The 18,741-nt window shown below is 29.8% G+C and overlaps 2 protein-coding genes across 5 annotated transcripts; both read left to right on the top strand.

Annotated features, from left to right (window-relative positions):
• Positions 1-7,970: 7,970 nt before the first annotated feature.
• On the top strand, positions 7,971-11,409 carry LOC101491340 (lysine histidine transporter-like 6). Its single transcript, XM_012714603.3, has 8 exons — positions 7,971-8,309; positions 8,409-8,548; positions 8,800-9,183; positions 9,621-10,014; positions 10,110-10,215; positions 10,357-10,448; positions 10,560-10,628; positions 10,893-11,409. The coding sequence occupies exons 1-8, from the start codon at positions 8,280-8,282 to the stop codon at positions 10,989-10,991; spliced, it is 1,314 nt and encodes a 437-aa protein (XP_012570057.1). The 5' UTR covers positions 7,971-8,279; the 3' UTR covers positions 10,992-11,409.
• A 144-nt stretch (positions 11,410-11,553) lies between these two features.
• On the top strand, positions 11,554-18,741 carry LOC101491661 (probable aspartyl aminopeptidase). Of its 4 annotated transcripts, XM_073367800.1 has the most exons (9): positions 11,559-12,071; positions 12,161-12,296; positions 12,606-12,881; positions 13,382-13,529; positions 14,611-14,850; positions 16,546-16,678; positions 17,342-17,518; positions 17,746-17,863; positions 18,232-18,741. In XM_073367800.1, exons 1-8 carry the CDS (start codon positions 11,804-11,806, stop codon positions 17,748-17,750), a joined length of 1,383 nt encoding a protein of 460 aa, XP_073223901.1. In that variant the 5' UTR covers positions 11,559-11,803; the 3' UTR covers positions 17,751-17,863; positions 18,232-18,741. The 4 variants fall into 4 exon arrangements, with proteins under 4 accessions (XP_073223902.1, XP_073223903.1, XP_073223904.1 ...); XM_073367801.1 differs by lacking the exons at positions 17,746-17,863; positions 18,232-18,741 and adding an exon at positions 15,751-15,911 and having other exon boundaries at positions 11,554-12,071; XM_073367802.1 differs by lacking the exons at positions 17,342-17,518; positions 17,746-17,863; positions 18,232-18,741 and adding an exon at positions 15,751-15,911 and having other exon boundaries at positions 11,554-12,071; positions 16,556-16,678.

Genomic DNA, 18,741 nt, shown 5'->3' with positions numbered 1-18,741 from the left:
AAGTCATTTTTTTAAAATACTTTAAAAAAAGTAATTTTAATTATGTTAAAATATCTAATAATGAATATATAAGTTATTCAATGTTAAAATTATTATTTTTAATCAGTAATAAATAAATTTAAAACAATTTATATTATTTTTAAGTAAATTATAATTAAAATCATTTTTAAAAATATAAAATAAAAATCACTTTTTAATTTTTTTAAATAAATGGTTCATTATACCCTCTCTTAATTTGAATCTATTATCAATTAGATATGATGTTATCAAAATCTGATTTTACAACTAATAAAGATTTAATTAGTTGTTTACGTTAAACTTCGAATGCCAACAAATGAAGCAGCATCAATAAAAAAATCAAGATACTTTTGTAATTCAATGAACCAAAATTGGAGATCGATAAAGCATATAAGCTCAAGATTTGCGACAAAAGTGATGAAGAAAATAGTTAGTTCAAATCCAAGCATAATTCCTTAAAGCAAAAACTTATTTAACTGTATGAGTGTTATTATTTTTCTGATAGTGATTTCCTTTTGTGAAAAACTAGATGTGATGCAAAGATTCTTTTCAACTGAAAAATGATTGTTTCCATTTCATAGTGGAATGTATAAAACTAATAAGCATAAGATAAAAGTGAAAAGCAAAATCAAAGAACCAATTAAGTAATCAAAGCATATTTTCGCCTCGAGACGTTTCAAAGTGAACATCTGCCAAGAACCGTTAGTTCGTTATTTATAGTTATAAATTGGTTAATTATAACACACCCATCTCTCTTTTCTTTTTCCCTTGTCATCACTTCTTCCTTGTTTATTACATATTGATGGTTTAAAGCTATTTTTTTTGACATAAAGGCATCCATTCGCCTTGTTTTTCTCATATTTTATGTAAATAAGTAGTTTTTATGTATATTTTATTTTATTTTTTTGTTTTATTATGTGATTTTGTCATTCAAGTGCGACTGATTTGTTTGTTTTTTTAGTGCGACATTTTTTCCATCACATTGTATCGTTTATGTTTGTTTCAAGTTTACACTATATGTGTTTGTTAAAATATTTGAGAATGGTTTAATAAGTACTTTATTTTGAGTAAGTGGCTTATGGAGGCTATCATTAACTTCAACGCTCTCTTAGCCTTACACATAACTTCCCAACATGTGATTGAATCAGTCATGTAAATATCACCTATAGTCAATATGAACGAACGTCAGTTGTTATTTTTCTTAAGATTGATGAGATTAATGATTGTTGAACTTGCATTATTCTTGATCGTTGATCATATGTAGAAGAAATTAATTCCATTGTTAGAATTAAGTTTTTGGTTAGGTAATTTTTCTTTGACTTTTGAAATATTTTTTAGTATAGTTATTGTGTTTTTTTGCTTTCTTGTTAATTTCAAAGTATGGATGGAGAATATCTCAACTCATGATCAGTTTAATTGTATAATTATCATATTAGCATGAATGGAAATTATTTTTCTGTCAAATTAAAAAGCCGATTAATATTGACTAATATAAGTTAAATGAAGATTAGTTAACTTAATTATGATTATTATATAAAGTGTATTATATATTTACTGCAATAAAACTTTTTTCATTGAATCTATTCAATAATTTATTCTTTCTCTCGACCATTTCTCCTTTTATTAAGTCCTATCGTACTTCTCAGCATGATACTAAAATCATGATATATACTTTAAAAAAATTATCCTAATTATTACTAGAGATATCTCAATCTCCAGTCACTTCTTATTTGCTATGTTTTTTTGGTTTTAACTTAATATATGTTTAGTGTGATTCGTCTCGTTTATTATTTGACTTTTGGCTCAATATCAAGATTGTGGAATTGTGAATTCATTATTTTCTGATATGAGAAATTTTCTTTTGTTCAAATATTAGCTCCACGACATGAAAGCTCTCTTGATTTGGAATTTTGCAAGAGAAGTTGTTTGTTACGTGGCATTAATTTATTGGTATTGGTCGAAGAACTTGTATATTCTTGGTTGAAGATCCAGCCACTACACTAGCTATCTCGTTGTCTTTTGTTGCCACCCTCGATAATGTACTATTGGTCTCGTGGCAAAAATATTTATTTTATTGTGATGAAAAAAAGAAGTTGCTTATTACACCGTGGGAGATATTATTAATGAAACTTTCGATGAATCTAAATTGTTTCACTATTTTTGTTGTGGCTGATTACTTATTATTGATTTTATTGTATATTTATATTTTATGGTAGTTAAACACTATCGTTTTCTATATGTTTTTATGGTAGGGTAGTTAAGCAATATTTCTATTATCTATATATTTCTATTTTATAGTAATAAAATATATATTTTCATAATATTCTTTGTATGTCTACCAAAGGCTAGTTAGGTTTTGTGCGACAAAATTTGACATTTGTTGGTTTTAAAGATTAAACTTCTTAATTATATTGAAGTGAGTGTCAGAAAAACTTGAAAGCAGTTTAAAAATGTCTAAAAAAAAATAAATTGAAAAATTCTACAAGCTAAACACTATGACATCTACCACTTTCTTAGGTAAACATTTTTGTTTAGAGTTTCTCCTTAATTCCTATTTTTGCGTCCTTAGATATGTTCACTGATAGGAACTATGTTACCTTTCTCGAAGGGTTTTTTTTTTTACTTGTATCCCTTTTCTTCATAAAAAATTATATTTGGCTGATAGGAACTCTGTTACTCCTAAGTTCCTTTTGCGTCCTTAGTCATGTTCGCTTATAGGAAGTATGTTACCCATCCCAAATTTTTTTTTTTTTGTTTGCTTGTAACCCTTTTCTTCATAAAAAAAATATAATTGGTTGATAGTAACTGTTGCCTTTTTAAAAGGCTTTTAACTATATTGTATTTTGTGTTACTTATTCCCTTTTATTCATATAATTTTTTTTTATAATTTTTAAACTCTCTTTTAAATTTTCCTCTTGATCTATTAAAAAGCACCTCAATAGGGGGAAAAGTGTGAGTACTTTGTAGGTTCATTTTTGAGATATTATTTATTTTGAGTCTTGTGTAGATCTTTACTGTTTTATTCTTTATGAAAAGATGATTCGATAAATTAAAAAATAAAGATATTTATAAACGTTCTTTAATTTCAATTCTCAAATAATGTAAGACTTTTTAGTTTGTTAAATGATAACCCACCTATAAAAAAATAATTTGAGCAAAATACTATCATTTTAATAATCTAAACCTAACCTTTTAAAATCTTTCAAAAGTTGTAGAGTACTTTAATGATCCACGGAGTTAATTTAATTTCTTTTTAAATTGTATATTTTATTAAATTATAACTGCTTATTTGGAGGAGTATAGCTATCAATAAGTCCTAAAAGCCAATGTATTTTTTAAAAAGTTCTCTACTAAATTCTTTAATATATTGCTTTTTATTGAGATAAAATTTTAATGTGGCGATCAATTATTTTATTATTTTTTGTACATTTAAGTGAATGTGTTCATGAGTTTAATATTTTATCAATTGGATCTTTTCTTAAAATATTTTGAAATTTATTTTTTTAAAAAGTATATAAAAAATAAAATATTTGGCATTTTTAATATCTTAGACTCATGTTACACAATACATTTGATATACTCCTTCAAAGAAGCACAACAAAATTCACCATTAAATAAAATTAAAATAAGTTTAATGCCGGCAATTTTAGACAGATGTGCAATCATATCAATTTAAATTATTTTTAAATAATCTATGATGAAACACACACAACGGAGAAAAGGAATCTATTTTAATTTATCATAAATTAAAACACTTTTATTAATTATTTTATTGTCATCTCATTATTAATTTTGTCACATATTTATATATATTTTTATTAAGTTAATTATATATTTATATGTCCTTCTAATTTAACTTGTACGTAGACAAGTTCTATTTATAATTCGATTATATGTTTTATTCATTCATCCAACATCAATTTTACTTCTATTTTATAACCGACTAACATTAATGTCAATAATACCATAATTATTTATAAAGTGATGATCCACTAAATACATTTCTTTCTTTCGGCACTCTTTTATCTTTAAAAACTTTTTTTCTCCTAACTTCATAGTTGATTGATTTTCTTCAACACTTGTTCGAAGTTATATTTTAACGGATGAAAAATGGTATTGTGCATATTTCTCTTCAAAGGTCTTCATCGTCCCTCCTTCTCGTGCGACCACTATTGTCGATGATTAGAACAAATAATTTTTTTTATTAAATATTTGATTTCTTATTTATTTATTTCATGTATTTTCTTTTCTCTCTATCTAGATTGAAACATTACATAAAGATCAAAATATTTGTGTTTTAAATTCTAAAATATGATCTATAATATGACTTAAAATATGAACATCCAATCTTCAATGTACGACTAAAAACTAAACTGAAATTAATGTGAAATGTTGACCACATGCAATTCATTTATGCGTTTTACATACTTCGTGATTTGAATATTAAACATTTTTTCATTCTCTATAGATTTACTCTAATGGTATAGTATGTGTTAAAATTGGTTGGATGGTAAATTATTTTCTGCATATTTTAACCGAAGATTTTACTCTCACACAACCACACTAAAAAGTACTTTGACAATCACATGTAATATATTTTTTTCAGTTTGCTAGATCAATCATATTTTGTATCATTTTTATAAATTGCATTAAATTTAATTGAATATTTATAAAGTTTTTTTTTTACACTTTTTGGTTTCGGGTAAAAACAATGTCGGATTGGTCGTAAGATTTGATTTTGTTTCATTTATTGTACTGAAATGTTTCAAACATCTTTTAAATACCATTTTATACTAAACGGGTTGATTGCATACTAAAATATTATCAAATTCTTTTAAATATCATTAGACATTAAAGTAATTTGCATGTGATGTAATTCATGCAAAATAATAAATATTTTACTGTTACGAACAATAATCATACACTCATATATTCTATCATGTCAAAAGACATTTATTTTAAATTTAATATCGTAACTATTTTATTATTATGTGTTAAATTATTGATTTCCCAAGATTCTCTTTGTATGAAGAAATTAAAAAAGTTAGGGGAGTTAAAAGTTTTAAGCAATTCAAAATGTTTCAATTGCATTTTCTTTATTAATAAATTGTATTGTTTGAATAGAACACTTGTTTATTTAAATTTTGGTCATATTTATAATTTAAAAAGTGTTGTGGAAAATAAAAATTGAAAAGAAAAGAAATTAAAAATTTATGGGAACAAATTTGATATTCATATTGTATAAAGTTAAGAAATAATTTCATATAAAACCTTTAAAATAGTATTTGAAATTCTCCAAATTTAGCTTTGACAAAATATTTTATAAAATTTCTTCATTTTAAAAAATTGTCAAATTTATCCCTGAAAATGAAATTTACATAAAAGAATTTGAATTACACTTTAGAATTACATTACTTCAAAAAAACTTTAAAACTATTTTTTATATATTAAATTTTAAATATTTTATAATTTTTTTAAAGTTATATGTTTATTCATGAACAACTGTAAAACACGTATATCTAAATCGAATTATTTCATATGTACTCTAATATATCTAAATCTAATTATTTCATATGTACTCTAATATATTAAAGTCATCTGTGATCATTATTTAAATTGTATTTGTTGACCTATTTTTAAAGCACTGTTGTCAAGTTTAGCAGTTAATAATAAATTTTAGTTAAATGGAGGAGTATGACAAAATTATAGTTATTGATAATTTTTATTTATTTAATGGACAAAGTATTTCATAAGATATAAATTTAGAAGAATATTCGCTGTATAATTTAAGAGAAATGTGACATATTAAATCGTCTCCGCCAATGACCCAACTTTTTTTCTCTTATTTTTTATTTTAATAACAATGTAAGAGATAATGATAATTAAAAAGATACATATTAAATTTGTAATGGATTTTAGTTAATAATTTTAGTTAAATGGACGAGTATAACAAAATTATAGTTATTGAATATTTTTATTTATTTGAGGGACAAAGTATTTCATAAGATATAAATTTAGAAGAATATTGACGGTATAATTTAAGAGAAATGTGACATATTAAATTGTCTCTGCCAATGACCCAACTTTTTTTCTCTTATTTTTTATTTTAATAACAGTGTAAAGAGATAATGATAAAAAGATTTATATTGAACTTGTAAGTTGTTATTAAAAATAAATAAATGTAAATTGATTTATTTGTAAATATTCAATAAATTTTAAAGTCTTTCATACCTTAGACTTAGATATCATTCTTTCACCTAAAATATTTTAAATTAAAAAAAATCTAAAGTTAATTCTTAAAATTGATTTTCTTTTTGCAGTAAAATATATTACTTTTGTTCTTATATATATAAGATTATTTTAATCAACATACAAAATAAATAAAAAGTAATTTTCGCATTAAATTTATCAACTATATATATTCTCTTTTCAAAATTGTCCAAACTATTAAGAGAGATTGTTTAAACAAAATGTTAAGAGAAACCAAGTGATCAATGTTTTAATTCTTTTTATTTAATTAAAGTTATTTTTGTAAAAAAAAAATCATATTTTGTGATTTGAAAAGTATCTTATAAAAAAGAAAAAAGAAATTTATTAGAGAGATATATATAAAAATGGAGCTAGAAAAATATAACTTCAAAGAAATTATTAATATAACTTTTTGGTGAAAGAAGAAACAAACAGAAATACGATGATGTGGTTTAGTCCCTATTGAGTAGAACAATTCTGGTGGTACATTTTTCCATAGTGGGGTGCACTCTCTAATTCTATGCTGCAGCCATTCAGAAATCACTATCTTAAAATTCAGTGGCTTAATTTACCATGATAAACAAATCCCACCGTCGATAATTGCAATGATTAAAGGTTACATGCCTTCCCCTTACCTATAAAATGTTCCCATCATTCAAAAATTAAAAACAAACCTTTCAGAAATCTTATTGGCACTTCAAGACCCATTCGTTATATTTTACATCACTCTTTAATTAATATATATGATCTTCTCAATTTGATTCTTTGATATGCAGAACAATTCACTGACCGCACTAAAAAAAGGTGAAGTTTCTATTGTTCCTATCTCCATCAAAATTATTCTTGGCTATCCTCCTAGCAATTCCTCATAGAAAAAAAAAAGTATTACTCTAAACTTTACAGGTGTTTCCTACATTGTAACTAGACAGGTTTAGCTTAGAGTTAATTATATATATTTTTTAAAATAATCACTTTGACTAGTTTTGGTCTAGTAATTACAAATTTTCAAAATAATAGAAAATAAGAAGAAGAAAAAAATTCAAAAATGGTTTCAAATAAGAAAATGTTTTGAATATAAGAACGGCTCTATGTTGGGTCCAGTAGGAGTTGGAGTTCCACTTTGTTTTTCATATATATATATATATATATAATTATAGACAATTTGGTTAATTGATTAACGTCCCCTACTCGTCTGAATTTAAAATTCATTTAATAAAATATATAAAATTATTGATTTACATTATTTTTAATTATTTTTAAGTTCAATTATTTTATCAAGTGACTCATCGACAATTTTAAGATTTGAATTATCATTATACATACATGTCAGGTTGTTTCTTTATGTAATTTGTTTAAGTCTAAGAAATTTATTTTATTTATTTGATAAAGAGATGTGAATAATTAAATATTTGTTAAATGAGAGTAGTATCAAAAATTAAATGTAAAATTGCATGAAATGTGAGTGGTAAAATAATTGTTTAGTTATATTTTTATTGACATTATAAACTAAAAAATCATTCAATGTTTTAAAATATGAAAAGCCAAAAAAAAAAAAAACTATTATGATGACATATAGTATATTTTAAAAAAATAATTTTTTTTAACTTTATTCCTAATAATCAAAATTAGTTGTGATAGAAAACAACTCCTAAGATAATATAATCTTCCTTTGGGTTTAAAAGTAGGTTTTACCTTGCCACTTATGTAGTGTGACATTTTGTGTCCCTCAAACCTATTCTTTGAATTCAGCCACTTCTTTTGAATTTGATTTGATTCAAAGTAAGAGGAAGCCCTTTAAGCAGCAACAATAAAAGCATAAGTAGCAAGAAAAATACTATACTAGGTGGTAGGGTGCAAATGTTTACTACTACTACTATTATTATTATTATTATTGCATCAAATATTTGTTACACATGAACCTCCACTCAATTATATATAACTGATGTACTTCACTTTGATCCCAACATCCTAGGACCTTCTCTTTCTCCTATTTTCTTTGTGACTGAGTTAAAATGGTCTCTAGTCCTTCTTTACATTCTAAGGTAATTTATTCCTAGTAAGTTTGTGTGTACAATCAATTTTTTTTGTCATGGTCTCATGCACTAATTCTTTTATTGTTTTTGCATCTTCCAAAATTGCAGGAAATTCAATCAAATGAAAAATTTGTGGATAATGGCTCCGCTCGCCGAGCGAAATGGTGGTACTCAACATTCCACACGGTGACAGCCATGATTGGCGCAGGTGTTCTCAGCCTTCCATATGCCATGGTGTATCTAGGATGGTAATTGCTCCTCAGAAATTCAATGTTGGAGTATTTAAGTAGTCTCTACTATATCACATTCACAGTCTATTTAAAACGTTACATAAATTGATTTCTTTCATCTAAGTTCTATTTCTAATTTTATAAAAGATGCATGAGATGATATTTTATATGTAGTTTTATTTTTGCAAAAATTTAAGCAGCATCTTAACAAGAATAGGATGTTACATTAGATGTTAGTGAAAGTTAATTATATCTTCTCTTCTATGCAGGGGTCCAGGGATTTTGATGTTGTTACTATCATGGTGTTTGACATTAAACACAATGTGGCAAATGATTCAGCTACACGAATGTGTTCCTGGAACTCGTTTCGATCGGTATATTGATCTTGGTAGACATGCTTTTGGACCAAAACTTGGACCATGGATTGTTCTCCCTCAGCAACTGATTGTTCAAGTTGGGTGTGATATTGTGTATATGGTTGTTGGTGGGAAGTGTCTAAAGCAGTTTGTGGAGATAGCATGCACCAACTGTACACAAATCAAGCAGTCTTATTGGATTATGATTTTTGGTGGAATACATTTTTTTCTGTCTCAGCTTCCCAATATCAATTCTGTTGCTGGTGTTTCTTTAGCAGCAGCTGTTATGTCATTAAGGTACTTCTTTATGCAACATGTCTAGTCTTTTCTTGAACATTAATTACTCTGTTTATTTTTAGTTGTCGTTTTAAGGTTATTAACACGTACCAAAAGAACCAATAAATTTTGTTACTTTTGAGGAAATTATTTGGCTTTATCCTATAACTCTCTTAACAAACTCAGAAATTTATAGAAATGATAAATTAAAGTAAAAGACATAATTAACTTCACCCTTTGTGTATGGTTTTATAGTGAAATAGATCAGAAGAACATGCAAGGAAATTCATAAATCCACATGATACACTAACCTGGGTATATCAGCTTTTGGTAGAAAAGCTTAAGATGAAATTTAGTATAGGCTAATAATACAATTCTAACTGACTAATCCAATTGCTCCTAGTTGAGATGAAATTCATACATCCATATAGCTTACAATAGTGTGATTTTGGGTGCAGCTATTCAACAATAGCTTGGGTGGCTTGCTTATCTAGAGGAAGGATTGACAATGTTAGCTATGCATACAAAGAAATCAGCAAAACTGATTTATTGTTCAGAATCTTCAATGCACTTGGTCAAATTTCATTTGCATTTGCTGGGCATGCAGTGACACTTGAAATTCAGGCTACAATTCCATCAACACCTGATAAACCTTCAAAGATACCAATGTGGAATGGTGCTATTTGTGCTTATTTCATCAATGCAATATGCTATTTCCCAGTTGCACTTATAGGATATTGGGCTTTTGGACAAGCTGTTGATGATAATGTACTTATGTCACTTGAAAGACCTTCATGGCTTATTGCCTCTGCTAACTTGATGGTATTCATTCATGTTGTTGGCAGCTATCAGGTATATATGCTGAACCCAAATTCTGTCATTAAAATGAAAATTCAAAATGTTTTCTGAAGCCAAATAGGCGTTAAATTTTCTTTTCTATATTATAGGTTTATGCGATGCCTGTTTTTGACTTGATTGAGAAGATGATGATGAGAAGATTGAACTTCCCTCCCGGTGTAGCGCTTAGACTTGTAGCTCGATCCGCTTATGTAGGTATAATGTCAAAACTATTCTATGCAATCACTGCATAGCAATTTTTCAGAAGTAGAGTAAGGGATAGAATACAAGAATTTTTCTTCATGATAAGTCTTGAACTCTTTATGTTACTAATAAAGTTTGTTGAAATATTTTCAGCTTTAACATTATTCTTTGGTGTCACTTTTCCTTTCTTTGGTGATCTTCTTGGATTCTTTGGTGGATTTGGTTTTGCACCTACTTCATATTTTGTAAGGCTCTCTTATCCTCTCAGTTTCTCCAAACTCATGTCAAATTACCAAATTTTAATGAATTCAATCTAAAACCTAAGGATCAATTATATGGCTTGTTAATTTTTTCAGCTACCTAGCATAATGTGGTTGATAATCAAGAAGCCAAGAAAATTCAGCTCCAACTGGTTCATCAACTGGGTAATGATCAATCTTTCTTTAAAATGAAACAAACATATGAAACACGTAGTATACTGACACAGGCAACTGACTGTTTGACATTGACACGTCGATACTGATAATAATTTTAGAAAATAAATTAATTGAACATAATCGATGTGTCTGTGTAGTGTCGGAGACCAGGACACGACTTCCATCATAAGTGTCAATGCTATAGAGCTAAAACTAGAATATAAGATTCAAAATGTGTGAATTGTATACTAATTTATGTGTGTTTCATTTCAGGCTGCAATTTACTTAGGAGTGTGTATTATGCTGGCATCCACAATTGGTGGCTTAAGGAACATTATCACTGATGCATCCACTTTTAGTTTCTATACATAAACTACATGATGTTGGAATTATCCTCAACTGTTACCAATGTTTTACTTTTAGTATTAACAATGGTTATTGTATTGTTATGGTTAGTTTTAAACAACAATATCCCACATAATGCAGCATATGTTGAATGGCATGGTGTAGGAGTGATATCTTCATGGGCGAAGCTGCACATAGTTATGGGTAGCTTTGGTTACCCAAAAGATATATTGTTTTTAAAGAATTAAGTATAGTTTTTTATTTAGCTAACTCAACGATATAAATTTAATTATCCCAAATAAATTTATTAGTAAACAATTAGCTTTGCCAGTGAATATCTTACGGTGTGAAGATGTTGAAAGAAACGGCATGGTGTATCCCTTATCTTCTTTTGCAAACTGCAAGGCTACCATAAGGAAAAAAAACAACTTGATTATGTTTGTTACATGATTTTTTGTTTTGTTAATCTTGTGTGTTATGAAGAATTATCTCAAATTTTCAACATATATCAAATGTATTATTAACAAAATTAAAATATGAATGAAATAAATTGTTGAGATCCCATTATTTCTCTCTTGGCTATTAAAGCATGAAAGCACCAAACTCCACATAAGAGGGGAGGAACAAAAAGGGGCTAGTGATAAATGTAGTAACAATGTTTTTTCTTAACATTAGCTTACAAATAAATATTCATTAGCTTACAAATAAAAATAAAAATAAAAATGATGGGATTGTCTGATTGCGAAATTTGTGTAAATGCAGATGCAGGGATATTGATAGAGTATAGTTAAGTAGTTACAGTTAACAGAATAGAATGTGCGTGGTTGAGTGTTAGAAAGATGGCAACAATAATAACTCGACCGCATATTCTTTTGCATTCTTTTTCTCCATCACTGAATCTCAATCTGAAACCCTTGTCATCATTATCCCTTTTTCGCTGCACTAAACTCCCAAATTCGTTACACTCCAATTCCATCACACTCACTCCTCGCCGTAGCTTCTGCTCCGCCAATTCCACACCACCTCATCGTAAATCCGAATCTATTTCCATAGTAAACGACCTTCTCGATTACCTCAACGAATCATGGACTCATTTCCACGCCACAGGTTCCGTCTTTTTTTTTCAATTCCATAAATATCCCTCTTAATTCTCCCTTCCTTCCCAAATTAACCTTTCCTTTCCTTTTCCTGCGCAGCTGAGGCTAAACGCCAATTAATCGCCGCAGGTTTTCACCTTCTTGACGAGAACGAAGAATGGAACCTCAAGCCAGGTGGACGCTACTTTTTCACACGCAACATGTCTTCTTTGGTTGCTTTCGCCGTCGGAGAAAAGTGAGTTCTTGTCGTTTTACCAATTTTGGATCTGTCCTGCACGTTACTTTTAGAGTAAATAGTTCATTTGGTTATCTAAACATGTCTTTCCTTAGTTATTTAAGTTAGTTTAGTTCAAATGTATCTTAATTTAGTTAATGTGGTCCACAAATTACTAACTAATGAGACATTTGGAGTTGTCTTCGTAATTTGGATACATTTGGCAACTTAAGTTAATTTGTGTTTGTAATTTCCACACATTCAGGACTAGTGATAGTGCCTTCCATTATTATTATTTGATGATGGAATGGAACTGTTTTTTTGTTGAAGGTACAATGTGGGTGACGGTTTTCATGCGATAGCGGCGCACACGGATAGTCCGTGTCTGAAACTGAAACCCAAAACGGCGTCGCTGAAGTCTTCTTCTTATTTGATGGTAAATGTTCAGACTTATGGAGGTGGTTTATGGCATACTTGGTTTGATAGGGATTTGAGTGTTGCAGGGAGAGTTATTCTCAGAAAGAGTGATAATTCTTTTCTTCATAAGCTTGTCAAAGTCAATAGACCCATTTTGCGTATTCCCACTCTTGCCATTCATCTTGACCGGTACCATAACTTACCTTTCTCACATTTAATAAATCATATATCATTCTTTGTTACTTATATTACAACTCCTACTTGCACCAACACTTACTAACTATGATCATCACATTTATATAATCATCCAACCAAACATTATGGTTCAGTGGGATTTATCTCTTCTAAAATGAAATAAAGTATTGTGATCTCAAATATTAATGAGAAATTTGAGGGCTGATATTTCAGTGCCCCTACGATTTGTTATGCATATGCACGTAATGTTAGCTGCTTACTTTAGAGGAGCAAGTTAGATATTTCAGTGATATCAAATCTTTTCAGCAATGATCGGCAATTACAGGCAAACATTTGTGCTATCATTGAGGGAGATGTCTGGTTTTCTATGTGGCCTGCCCTAGTTTTTTTTCTTTTTGGCTCCTTACACTTCTTTACTACATGTTAATGTTCTGCCACAGAGACACGCAAGTTAGCAGATTCTATTGCCGTCTCATATTTGTTTCATTGTTTAGCACAGTGAACCAGGATGGTTTCAAACCAAATCTAGAGACTCATCTTCTTCCTTTACTCTCGGTGAAACTTGAGGACACTTCTTCAGAGACAAAAGAGAAGACTGCTGCATTGACATCCAAAGCTTCTCATCATCCATTGCTTATGCAGGTACGTATTGTTTATCCTTTTTTTTGAGTTGAGTTTGAATTTGAAGTATTCTTGAAAGGTTCGAACTTTGAATAATCTGATGTGTTCATGGATTCAAACTAGTTCCGCTTCATTTGAATATTGTCTATTGTAATTGTCAGAGAACAGTAAACCATGCATAGCAATAAAAAAAAAATTTAAACATTTCTTGAAAAAAAAGATTGCTGATTGCATCGACAGCTATTGTTATCTTGTTTGTTTCCCATTATTTCTTCCTAGTACAGTCTAGAGTGGGTGGAAGAAAGAAAATTAAAATCAAATTCAATGTTTGCCAAATATAAATTGAAATGACTTTGTACTATAGTTTCTGTAGTACAGGATAGATATCTTTAAATGCAAGTCAAAGAAATATGATTCATTGCCAGGCATAGTAATGTGAGGCATTTCTAAAAAATAACAGTGCCTGCTATAATTGGTTTGCTTATTCTTAAGGTCTGGATCACAGCTAGATATCCGTATGCTTTTAGGATAGAATTATGATTTCATAACATTCTTGAGTTGATATTGATGATGACTATAAATGAACATTGAGACCTTTCAAATCACTGTTCTTGTACTAGTAATTTCTTAGTCTCAGAAGATTGTAGACAGCTTAAAGTTTAGTACATTGAGTTGTGCTAACCTGGGATCTTTGGAAGGGTAGTGGTTAAGGATTCAAGATTTTGAAAGTTATTATATATTGGAAATTACAACATTCAATGCATCATGCCATCATTAATTTCAAAAGCCGCACTTTCTCATAAACAATTTATGTGATTCCTTTACCAGTGTCTTAGCATTTTCCTTGTACATATTTTTATTCCTCGGTCCGTTACTATTTAATAATCCATTGAATTGATTGCCTTAGATATTTGCTACCAAGTCAAATAAGTTGATCTCTTGGTGTTTTAGCAATTGATACGGGTACAATGTGCCATGCTGAAATGCAATTGTACATGTTTGTCTGTTATGATTTTTAACTACCTGTCATTTTAAATGTAGCTTACGTGACCAGTGCTACTGCTTACAATTCTTTATAATAGGCCTTGATTTTAATTTTCAGATATTGTCAGAGGAGTTGAAATGTGATGTTGATGACATAGTGAGTATTGAACTGAATGTTTGTGATACTCAACCTAGCTGCCTTGGAGGTGGAAACAATGAATTCATATTTTCTGGAAGATTAGATAATCTTGCTTCAAGTTATTGTGCATTAAGGGCACTTATTGACTCATGTGAATCTTCCAGTGACTTAGCAAGTGAACATGCAATTCGGATGGTTGCTCTATTTGACAATGAAGAGGTATTTTTCTTCTTTTTTAATATGTATGCTTTTTTTTTTTATATAGATGCCATATTTTTATTCCACTGACAAATTATATATATTGGAAATTAATCCAAATTGAAACCACATGCCTGTGGTTCACCGAAAGCACCAAATACATGTCACCAAATGGAGGAGCCCTAAGGACAAAATATAGGGTATTATTCCAGCTATCACTATATTATTGACATATACCATCATGTCGTTATAACTACCATTAGACTGCTGATAGAAGAATTGTAATGATCATAACTACATGTCTTCAATAAAAAAAACAAGGACCACCTCACTCAACCATCCAAAGCAAACCAGGAGTAATAGTGATTGTTTCAGTCCATGTAAAAATTAAGCCAACAAACGTTTCTGTGCAGACCTTGAGCAGCAAAGTCCAATAGTTGCTCTATATTTGATACAACAATAATAACCGATGTGCCTTTTTCATTAGGTGGGGATGACTACATGTATCAACCGACACTATAGGGGTGCCATGTAATAGGTCCAAAGATGAATAACCTTCCTCTAATCTCTCTTGGTGTGACCTATAGTTTTACTTGGTCTCATTCTGATAGAGGGGCCTAAGATGATGAGATCACAGGCCGGACAAGTAAGCTTAAAGTGTGGAGAGTCTGTGTAAGGAAAATAGACGGCTAGGGAAATATGGTGAGGTGGCAGAGAGAGGGGGAAACGTGAATGTGGGGTGGAATGATGGGTAGTTGTATTGTAGTAGGCAGGGAATTTGATTATTCTCTGAGAGGAGTCAAGCTCTGTGGGTAAATTCTTCCCTTCTGCATTTTCCTTTCATCATCAAAATACATTGATCTCCTTTGATTGATCTATTTCTACTATTTTGTGTTTGTGATTTGCAACACACTCTTATAGGTGTGCGATAAAATTTCCTTTGAGTGTATCTCTTATCACATTTACACTCAAGACATTCTTCGATTTCATCCACCCTACTCGGATCCTATGGTTGACATCTCCCTCGTTCTCCCCCTCACTTTGTATGATGGACCCAAGCTACTTAAAACACGAGATCATTGGTATTGTGTATTCTCTAATTTTTATCTTCACATTAGCATTTATTTGTTACATTCCTGATATTCTATTTAACTTCTTGGGTGGAAACCATGTGTTTTATAAGGCATTTTTTGTATAGCAAAATTAATAAAAGAGGTTTGTAAGGCATGTTGTCATAGCTCTAACATTTTATTTATCTTCTCTCGAATCTCCAACCAAGAGTATATCATTTGCAAAAAATTGCACCAAGACACCATTTCTTGGATATGTTTAGTAAGCATGTGTAGAATCAAAGACCAAAAGATATCAGCTCAAAGTTGGCTCTGGTGCACACTTATAATTATCGGAAATTCTTCTATATTTTCACCCTCTGTTCTCACAATAGTTGTTTTCATATTTTTAAATATCTGATTAATATTATCAATAAACAAGAAAGTACTACATCATTAAACCATTGCAATAAAATATTCTTTCAAATTGATGGAAATATCATAATATAAATCATTGGAGGTAAGGGACTCTTTACACTCACAAATTCAATCTTTTGTGAATTATGATATATCTTATTTATGAGTTCATATAATGCATATAATTTTTGTACTGTAATGATATTTGGAAGTTGATTTCTCAATTCTTCATCTAACTGCTGCTATTTAGGTGGGTTCAGATTCTGCTCAAGGAGCTGGTGCCCCCACCATGTTTCAGGCCATGAGACGTATAGTGGCTAGCTTGGCAGACAGCTACATTGGTGAAGGCTCTTTTGAGCGCACTATTCGCCAATCATTTCTAGGTATATCATCCTCTTATTAATTTGTGACAAATGTTAATTGTACCATGGGTGTAATTCCAATATTGTGGGTTGACGGCAAACGTCAGTTGTCAACTAGCCTAGCTCACTAGAGTGGCTCCTGGGAAGACTTACGTTATGGATTTGTTTTTTGGGTGCTTTTTGTGTAGAGTTTGTAAATTTAATATATATATATGTATATATAAAATAAGAATTTGGGGTTTGAAATAATAGCTAAAAATTGATAAAAGGATGTGACTAAGGAAATAACTCTGGTATTTATTTATCTATTCTGTTTCTGGAACTCTCTTCTCTTTACTAGATCAATTAGGATGTCAATTTAATTTTTTGGGTGCAAACCAAAATTTAAATTAAGAAAATGGAACGAAAGAAAGCTTATACATGATTTTGTTTCAGGATTTAATGAAAACATTCCAATGATTTTGTTTTCAGGATTAAATGAAAACATGCCAATGAGTTTATCATTTAATTAAATTTTGAAAATATATAACAGCTCTATTTAGGATAAAAGAGTATATTCAATGGAAAATAGTGACTTTTATTTGATCATATGAGCAATAGTGAATTTGATGTCCCTAATTTGTTGTCTTCCATAATATTCTGAAAGGGACCACTAAATTACCTTTTGGATTCTATTCCTAACAGTGTCTGCAGATATGGCCCATGGAGTTCATCCAAATTTTTCAGATAAGCATGAAGAACACCACCGACCAGAGCTGCAGAAAGGACTTGTTATTAAGCACAATGCAAACCAGCGCTATGCTACCACTGGAATCACATCTTTTCTTTTTAAAGAAGTTGGGAAAATCCATAACCTTCCAACTCAGGCAATTCCTCTCTATGATTTCATTATCATTCCTTTGAATGCAAAATAAAATCATTTCAAAGGATAGGTTCTGCAAAAAATCTGTACTTTTTTTTTAAGTTACTGTGGGTAGCTGCTTTTCAATATAATCTCTTGCAGTAGATGAAATAGAAAGTAAAAGCATTATTGATGCTTGTTATATCACATAATTGAGGCATCTGAATATTAAAGTTTGTCTACTCACTGTAGGAATTTGTGGTTAGAAATGACATGGGATGCGGATCAACCATAGGTCCAATACTCGCTTCTGGTGTTGGCATCAGAACTGTTGACTGTGGAATTCCTCAACTTTCAATGCACAGGTATCAAAGGATTTTTCAAAAGAAATATATATAAACTGCCTATAACCTATCAAAGCCTTTGTGGAACCTTGTCATATACTCGACCTTGATACTGTAAAGGTATAAGTTATAATCATGTATCAATTTTCAACATTTATATATGAGGTTTGGATTTATCTTTTAGAATCAGGTATCAGCTGTGTCTTTTTCTCTGCATACAAAGTATTAGATGCTATGCCCCTTAATTTCTTGTCTTTGTCTTACTAAAATTCTTCTTTTATGAATAAGTTGAAGAAAAAACCATCCTGAAAAAGAAGCAAATGTTATTACCTGACACACTCCAAGGATATAATGAGTTGTCTGAGTCTCTGCTTTTACTTGGTTTGCAGTATAAGAGAAATATGTGGGAAAGAAGATATAGACATTGCTTACAAGTATTTCAAAGCTTTCTATCAAAACTTTTCCAGCATAGACAAGATGTTAACTGTGGATAGCTGAGCTGTGTTGCTGAGCCTGTGTTTGGTACCAGAGTTGTATTTGCTAAGGAAGTGGTGATAGTGGAATCAAAACCCGACATTGATTTTGCAATCAGTTAAGATTAGATCAATCGCAGAACAAAGTTCTCCTAAAACCATAGGTCATGAGTTTTCTTCCCTAGCACTTAGCATTTCGTTGGATTATACAAGAGTTTTGTTTTTACAATTATGATCGAGTTCAGGTCCTCTCTATTTGCTCAGAGGGCATCTGTTAATACATTAAAACAATTATAATTTTTGGTTTTGTTTGGTTCTTATTAATACATTAGTTATACCAGCATATGCTGGATGAAATAAAACATGAAAAAGATAATCAGGCAAACTAGATAATCAAATGGTCAATTCCCCAGAATTCTATACTCA

The sequence above is a fragment of the Cicer arietinum genome, chromosome 4, assembly GCF_000331145.2.
Source record: "Cicer arietinum cultivar CDC Frontier isolate Library 1 chromosome 4, Cicar.CDCFrontier_v2.0, whole genome shotgun sequence".
Lineage (NCBI taxonomy): Eukaryota > Viridiplantae > Streptophyta > Magnoliopsida > Fabales > Fabaceae > Cicer > Cicer arietinum.
This window is presented reverse-complemented; position numbering and strand designations above follow the sequence as displayed.